This window comes from Aricia agestis, chromosome 19, assembly GCF_905147365.1.
Source record: "Aricia agestis chromosome 19, ilAriAges1.1, whole genome shotgun sequence".
Lineage (NCBI taxonomy): Eukaryota > Metazoa > Arthropoda > Insecta > Lepidoptera > Lycaenidae > Aricia > Aricia agestis.
Window position 1 is genome coordinate 1,127,786 of NC_056424.1, and position 8,458 is coordinate 1,136,243.

Sequence of the window (8,458 nt, forward strand, 5' to 3'; positions counted from 1 at the left end):
ATAAAGTCAAAACAATCTTAGAAACCGTGCGTAACATATTAGTTGCAGAAACCGATGTAAAATCAAGGGAAACATCATTTATAACTTTAATATGACTTTCGTTTGCGACAGCATGTTAAGGGTCAACATGCAGTCAATCAATATGCAGAAACCAATAATAAATGTTATCTTACGTGACTCTGGTGCATTACCTGCCGATCGTCACGTTCACCTATGCAAGAGTTTCTCAGAATGGAGACTTAGCAGTACCCAAATAACATCTGTGTTTGTGCAACTTAAGTGTACGGAAAGTGTAAACATAAGTGTACGGAACGGTTGCCCGTAACTGCGTGCTACAGAAATTCACATGGGAACCGTACATATTGCCGCGATGAGAAGGTTTTTTCCCAAAGACTAGTCTATATATCTAGGCATTCTAGGCCAATTGAAATTATTACCTTAGCAAGGTTTTGGAACCTACAATGAAACCTCTTACGAATTCTATTTCTATTTTATTAATTTTAAGTTATCCAGAGTTTTCAGCTATTATTATGCGTGCTCACTAGATGCTCAGTAGTAGTAGGACACCAAAACAAGTGCGCATATTACATTTCTTACCTTTAAAGCGCGGATCTGTTTATTTGCACTTGATCTAAAGTCTAAACTCTAAATAAACATAATAATGACTAAGTAACTACTATAAATATTCTAAGTGCATGAAAACATAATGTTTATAAACAAATGACGACATCAACAAGATAGCGAATTGTTGTATTTCTTCATTATCACTTTGCATAAAATTTGCATAAGAAATAATATTATGTACAATAGTTGACGCATTGGTGTTCTTGAGAGTGGTATGTACTTTCTTTGAGCCTGCTGTCCCACTGCTTGCACACGTTGGGTACGAGCATTGATCAGGATAATTTTTATGAGCCTATGCTGATTGCTGTATTTGCTGTCCGGGACAGCAAATACAGCAATCAGCAGTGGGACAGCCTGTCCCACTGCTGCGTAAAGGCCTTCCCTAAATTTCTGTTTCTTTCGTTTCTGCGTCACTGTTGGCAAGTTTGACTGGGGGGTGAGCCGAGATCTTTTCGTTTTCGCTTCTTTATAGAATCGCCGATCAAAATGTATGGAATTGACATAACACGAGTCGAACGTCAATGTCATATTGACGAACGCTTATGTCAATTCCATACATTTTGATCGGCGATTCTATAAAGAAGCGAAAACGAAAAGATCTTGGCTCACCCCCCTGGTGTCTGGTATACCGTATGTACCGTATACATCCAGCTCATCGGGCGATAGTTATCGAGGCAACGTCGTCCGTTCCCTGGTCACAGAATACATATTAAAGTACATCCTGGTGCCAATTCTATGGTGCTCTGCTCAAGTCAACCGTCTTACGCATGCCAGCGTATTTCACCCGTTCTGGAAGCATTGTGCTATTTATATTCGGTCTTACATTTAAAGTACTCCATCTTTATTTGGCAGAACTCAAGGATAATAATCTTTCTGTTATTTCAGAATCGTGGGTGGAGCTGAACTCTGGTGGTATCCTGGGCGCGGAGGGCGAGTACCTGCGGCTCCTGAGGGAGGCGCAGCGTGAGAGCCGCGAGTCCTCCGCCAAGGGCAGGTGTGTATTGTATGATACCCTAGGACAGTGTGTACGGAAGATGGGTCCTAATGTCTGTGTCTAGAGACTATGGACTCTAGAGCCGTGATCGTCAAATTGCGGCCCGTAGCCGTTATTTATGTGGCCCGCGACAAAGTAAATCATTTGAATGATCAACTATGAACTATACCACATAATGGTTAAAATTACGCCATATTTAAAACGATAAACGTAACCGGCCAATCTAGTTAATGTTTAGTTAACAAATGCCATAGCCCATAATACATAATAACCTAATCCAGTTGTTTTATGGTGTGAAGCAAAACACCCATAGAGCCTGATTTCACCTAGATACAGTGGCGAGACTATCTTCGTGGGCGAGACAGTGTTCTCGACCAATAAAGCCGAGAGTACTGACTCGCCACCTAACTCGGTAGGTGTTAAAAGGCATTACTGTGAAGCCGCTCTTGGAGCGCCCTTCACAATTCACATACTCTGCCCGCTCTGCCGTCTGAGGCCCGGTGCTGGTACTCACATTGTCATGTGTGCAGTGTGGTCCTTGGCCAGTAAATTGTGACGACCGCTGCTCTACGGTGCCTATCAATGGCAGGTATTACACGCATCAATATTATCATGATTCTAGTATCACGCGATTCACAAGTGTTCTGTGATACTACGATTCGGCCTATTACGATGCGTGTAATACCTGCCAATAATTATTATTATTATCATCCACTGATATCTGACTCCTTCCTCTGATGCTTATGATGTCTTAGTGCAGAATGTACTATATTTGCGGAAGACGACCCACAGCTGTCCTCTTACTCCTTCTAAATAATTCTGATGTCCTAGTGCAGAATATTTCATTGGGAAATCAATAGCCGTCATGGAGGACAAACACTGCTTTTTCATAAAATCCTGGTAGAATATATTCTTGAGTGAGGCGAGTGAAATCCGCAAATTCCTCGAAAGCGGAACGTAGTACACTGTGTAGTTACTACTTTGTACAAGTACAAGTAATGTTTATAGCCTCTGTTAGCCTGGTAAAGGATTTTCCTGCGGGAGGCGTGAGTTGAAGAAGGCGGCGCATTCCGACTGCCCACCTACTTCCGCAATACTCATGAGTGCCTGGTATAGGATATTCGTACGGGAACGCTCGAAACGCCCGACATTCTTACGTCCACATAAATTTCATGATATCCTAGTTGCGGGATTTTCCCGAGGGAGGGGTTTCGCCTCCCTTTGGGAATGAAGAGTAGGCAAGTACCGCATACCTTTTACCCCTCTTACCTGCCCATGAAACCCTGGTATCGGATATACCGGCGGAAGGCTAGTGCAACAGTGATGCGGGAGACGAGTTTTTTAGATCTCACTCATTTGCGATCGGTCGTTTCGATCAATCGCAAATAACATAACCTTTACCTTTATGGAAGTTTCTTTATTTCCTGTCTAAGAAACCACTTTATACATTTTGCGATCGCCTGGATCGTTTCCATCCGCGACTGCCTATAAGGCATATACACAGGTGCATGGTGCATGCATATTATAAGGCATATACATAGGTATATGCCTTATAAGTGGATAATGGTTAACCGCCTAGGACCTAGGTCACTAAACCCCAGCTTACTTGGAAGTCTATAATTTGTAAACACGTTTAAATTAGTTATTGATTAGCCATGTCGCTTGTACTGTATCAGATAGGTCATATTAGATATACTACATAGGTTTTTGACCTCATACAACATGTTACATGAGTAATGCACGTACTATGAATGAATGAGTCCTTGAAAAGTTAAAAGTTGCTTGAGTTAAGACGCCATAGTATGACGCGGACGTGATTATCATTTGCCTAACATCAGGCGCGGTCGCAGCCTGAAATTTTGGGGAGGGGGGGGGGGGGGGGTCACTCAATAGTCACTACACAATTTTTTTTTTATCTGCGCCCTCGGACGGTTCTGGGTGGACAGCTGTCATTCACCCAGGCAAACAAGGCCGTTGCCCGTTGGTGTACAAAATATCATACCTAACTAAATATTTTAACGTTTATTTAATGAATGAAGTGTAACATATTTCATTTTATAATATGAGGGATCATTTTTAGGGTTCCGTACCCAAAGGGTAAAAACGGAACCCTATTACTGAGACTTCGATGTCTGTCCGTCTGTCTGTCTGGCTCCAGGCTGTATCTCAAGAACTAGACTTATGAAATTTTCACAGATTGTGTATATATATCTGTTGTCGCTATAACAAATGCTGAAAACAAAATAAAATAAATATTTTAGTGGGTGTTTTTTTTAGTTTCCCATACAACAAACGTGTATTTTTCGGCCTTTTTCGCTCTATGTCAATAATGGTAAGAGGTAGGCACTTGAATTTTTCACACATTCTTTTATATGTTTAATATTTAATAATAATATTAAAAAAAAAAAATGCAAGATACAAAAAATATAATTTTTAGCCTATTTTTGCTCTGTATCGGTACGGAACCCTTCGTGCGTGAGTCCGACTCGCACTTGGCTGATTTTTTATTTTCATTTCAAATCATTTTCCCGGTATTAAATAAAATAAATGAAAATAATTAATAAATAAAAAATGTTTTATTTCTGAGTAAATCTAAATAAAATTGAATTTTCAGTAACGTGAAAACGAGTTTTCCGTTGGTCCCTTTGTAAGTTTGTATTGCTTTATTTATACTTGAAATTTACAACAAAATATTAAAAACCGGTTTGCATTAGCGTATTTTGATAATGATCTTGTTTATGAAACCAGTAGGTATCTTTGCAATATAAAAGAGTATATTTGGCAAAATTACATGCTTCAAATTGCAATATAAATATTTAGATACTTATAAATGTTACCGAAAAGAGTTAACGGGCAACTTTTGAACACACTCGGTATTTGTACCAGGATCACAGCGACGCGCGCAGACTCGATCGAGTTAGGTCTAGACTCTAGACAGGCGTTGAAGTCTAGACTGGATCTAGCTTTCTAGAAAATCTAGCTCCACCGGTCCGCGGCAGGCAGACACGTGCAGGAGTTTTAATTTTGGTATTTGAAGACCTAGTCTAGCATTTTGCATGCTAAATAGTAGCGTCGTTTAATATTCATATTATTCTGAATTAAATAACTATTAAATTCGCTATGCCCGTCCGGCATACACATTCAATATTTATGTTATACATTATGTTGCTTTGAATGTATTAACTAAACTGTTAAATATTTTGAATAACAAGTAGGTATGATTTGTGGTATTTTTCTATGATTTTGCGGTGAATTTTGTAGCCGTAAATTGTAACTGTATGATCATAGATGATGTCTGAACTCTGAAGCATCATACTAACTTTTACTGTGGCAAAAACACTTTAATATCTTGAAGAGGGATGTTTTTTCGCTTATTTAATATTATCATTAAGATTCCATACCAAATAATTATTATTTTATGATTTTTTTGTGGTCGGTAATTTTTTACATTTAACGCTATCTTAGGGTGAAGCCAAACGAGCGTAATCGTGAGTTACAGAACTTCGGTTGGCAGCTGAAATTCTACTGCACTCAGTTTCATAGATTTTTTTTGTGAGTCATGACATTTGTATGAAAAATAATTTATGCGACCGAAATTCTGCGACTCACATCTCACAAAATTACGCTCGTTTGGCTTCACCCTTTTTTAGTTTAAAGTTGCTTTACAAAGTTTTCTTTATTATTTAACGCCTCACAAACTATAAACTCAAGACCTAATATATATTCATATTAAATACCTGTCTAGATTCTAGACTCTAAATATGTAGTACTAAGTCGTCGTTTATTCGACTCCGTACTCGCTACAAACGAATGCTACCCTGGTAGTATACAGTGGAGAATCGATCGCTGCTAGCTTGCTGGCGAGTGGCGCACGTAAACGATTATTTAATGTTACTGTAGGACAAAGAATCTATAGGAGCTGCTTATTCGACTATACCCTTTTTGTGATATGATAGTTAGATTATTAAATGAAAAGTCTTTGATATAAAAATGTTGTTATTATAAAGATTGAATGCTAATGCAAATAACGAGTGCGCGATATTTATACGGCTTGTAGTGAACTGCCCGAGAGTATGGCCCTTTGCCGGGACTACGGGAATATATGACATTTTATGATAACTGTTTAATGGCGAGTTTGACAGAAAGTTGATGGAGTAAAGGTTAAAATCTTTCCTAAATTAAAGTTAAAATGATTCTTAATACATAAATGAAAATCGTATATCTTGTCGATTTATAAACAACTAGCTGTTGCCCGCGACTTCGTCCGCGTGGACTTCAGTTTATAGCGCGCGATGTCAACAAAATTTGTGTCAAAAGCTTTTATAAAAAAAAACCCTGGTACCCCTTAAATCAAAACAGCTGTGCAGTGTGCACATAATATTTAATTTTTTTTTAATTAAACTTTATATATTATGCCAAATTTTAAAGCTTATTTAGCCCCCTTAACTTTACCCATAAACTATTTATCATTGATAGGTTTAAGGTTACGTCACTGTATAATGTATATTATAATATTAAGTACTGACTTATTAAATAACGTAGAAAAGAAATAACAATCGAAAAAAAATCGGGACTCCAAGGTATGATGATACCACCTATTATAGAAAGATGTTAGTCAAGCGTTAGCGCGATGTAAAAGACGCACGGCGCCATCTAGTATGAATTTTTGGAACTAACTTAATTTGAACAAATTTTCGTATTTTCACCCCCTTACAAACTTTTTTTCCAGTAAAAAAGTAGCCTATGTCCTTTCTCAGGCTTTAGACTATCTGTATACAAAATTTCATTACAATCAGTTCGGTAGTTTTGGCGTGAAAGCGAGACAGACAGACAGACAGACAGACAGAGATACTTTCGCATTTATAATATTAAGTATAGATTATTAAATCTGGTAAGTACTAATACCTGCTGATAAGTAGTTTGGCATGGTTTGTACCAGCGCAACGTTACTATTATATAGTATACGTTACATATTTTTAGATTAAAAAGTAGTTATTGTAAGATAATAATAATTGTAGTAGTCAGACATATGATATCGCGGACTTTTACGTTGATATTAATGTCCTCTATAATATAGTACATCACTTTGCGATGAGTAAGTATAGTCTATAATTTATAAAGCATAAGCAAGAAGGAATATTTTGGTAGATTTTTCACACAATTATTAACACTTAATACGGTTCCCTTTTTTCTCTCATTAAATATAGCCTATATTCAGCAGAAATAGTGTGGATTAAAAAATATGCATTAATACTTCCATCGTGCATCGGCATCGTGGGTATCGCAGACACAATAGATCTTCAATTGTTATGCTGGCAGCCGGCTGCCGCTATTGGAGATTTATAGTTAAAGAAATTAATTAATTATAATAGCAATCAAAAATAATAGTCATTCAAAACTTATTTTAAAAAGTTCTAAAAATATTACTTTCGTAGTCATAACTTTTAAAGCTTTTTTGAAATTAGGATTATAATAATGAAGCACGATAGTCTATATCAAATCAATAAAGCAGCACCCGGCTGTCGCATAACTATTGAAAATCTATTGTGTCTGCGATTCCCACGATCTAGGTAATATTTACGTGGACTCTCCGGGCGAGTCTGTGGCACTGATAATTAAATCTCTCCCCCACCGCACGCACACCCGCGCATCGCGCCTTGACGCCCAATTCGCAACGTGCAGCAGAAATCGTAATATTTTAATTTCGCCATAACATTAAAACCAAACGTCCAATTTTAATCATTCAAAGACCAAATATTATCTACATTAACTGTACTTAGTGATGAAATAATTTATTTTGATAAGGGTCAATAGCATGATTTAAATAAACGCATTTAAATATAGTCCAAAAAAATTCTAGATTTTTTAATAAAAAAATGGTTATTGTGCCTCACTCAACATAGATAGGTATAGTGTGTCGCGGACTTTTTTGTAGATATTTAAAAGATCTATAATTACTTAGAACATTTTATGCCTCTATCTTTTATAGTTTAGGCAGCGTACGCAAAATAAGTAACTTTTATGGTTGATTTTTTAAACCTTGCGTCCGAAAATCCCAAATATCTTACGGAACCTTATATTTTTCCAAAATAAAAATTAGCCTATGTTCAGCAGAAATAATGCAGGATTCCAATGGTAAAAGAATTTTTCAAATCGGTCCAGTAGTTTCGGAGCCTATTCGACTCAAACAAACAAACAAACAAAAAATCAAATCTTTCCTCTTTATAATAGTAGTGTAGAACTGTACTTAGTGATGAAATAATTTATTTTGATAAGGGTCAATAGCATGATTTAAATAAACGCATTTAAATATAGTCCAAAAAAATTCTAGATTTTTTAATAAAAAAATGGTTATTGTGCCTCACTCAACATAGATAGGTATAGTGTGTCGCGGACTTTTTTGTAGATATTTAAAAGATCTATAATTACTTAGAACATTTTATGCCTCTATCTTTTATAGTTTAGGCAGCGTACGCAAAATAAGTAACTTTTATGGTTGATTTTTTAAACCTTGCGTCCGAAAATCCCAAATATCTTACGGAACCTTATATTTTTCCAAAATAAAAATTAGCCTATGTTCAGCAGAAATAATGCAGGATTCCAATGGTAAAAGAATTTTTCAAATCGGTCCAATAGTTTCGGAGCCTATTCGACTCAAACAAACAAACAAACAAAAAATCAAATCTTTCCTCTTTAGAATAGTAGTGTAGATTTGTACCTATTCAGTTTTGCGAATATTTTCGAACTTACAAGAATTCACAAGTTAACAAACAAGTTACGAATACAAAACGAAAAATCCCAAACATATACTTCGTATTGATAAGGATGTTTATTAGAAAG

At 36.6% G+C, this 8,458-nt stretch overlaps 1 protein-coding gene across 2 annotated transcripts in view; it reads left to right on the top strand.

The window, feature by feature from the left end:
- LOC121736585 (BCL2/adenovirus E1B 19 kDa protein-interacting protein 3) overlaps positions 1–8,458 on the top strand; it is a 30,832-nt gene that overhangs the window by 19,940 nt on the left and 2,434 nt on the right. For both annotated transcript variants that reach the window (XM_042127891.1, XM_042127890.1), the window contains exon 2: positions 1,510–1,618. In XM_042127891.1, coding sequence (XP_041983825.1) covers positions 1,510–1,618 — 109 coding nt within the window. The remainder of the gene's footprint in view (positions 1–1,509; positions 1,619–8,458) is intronic.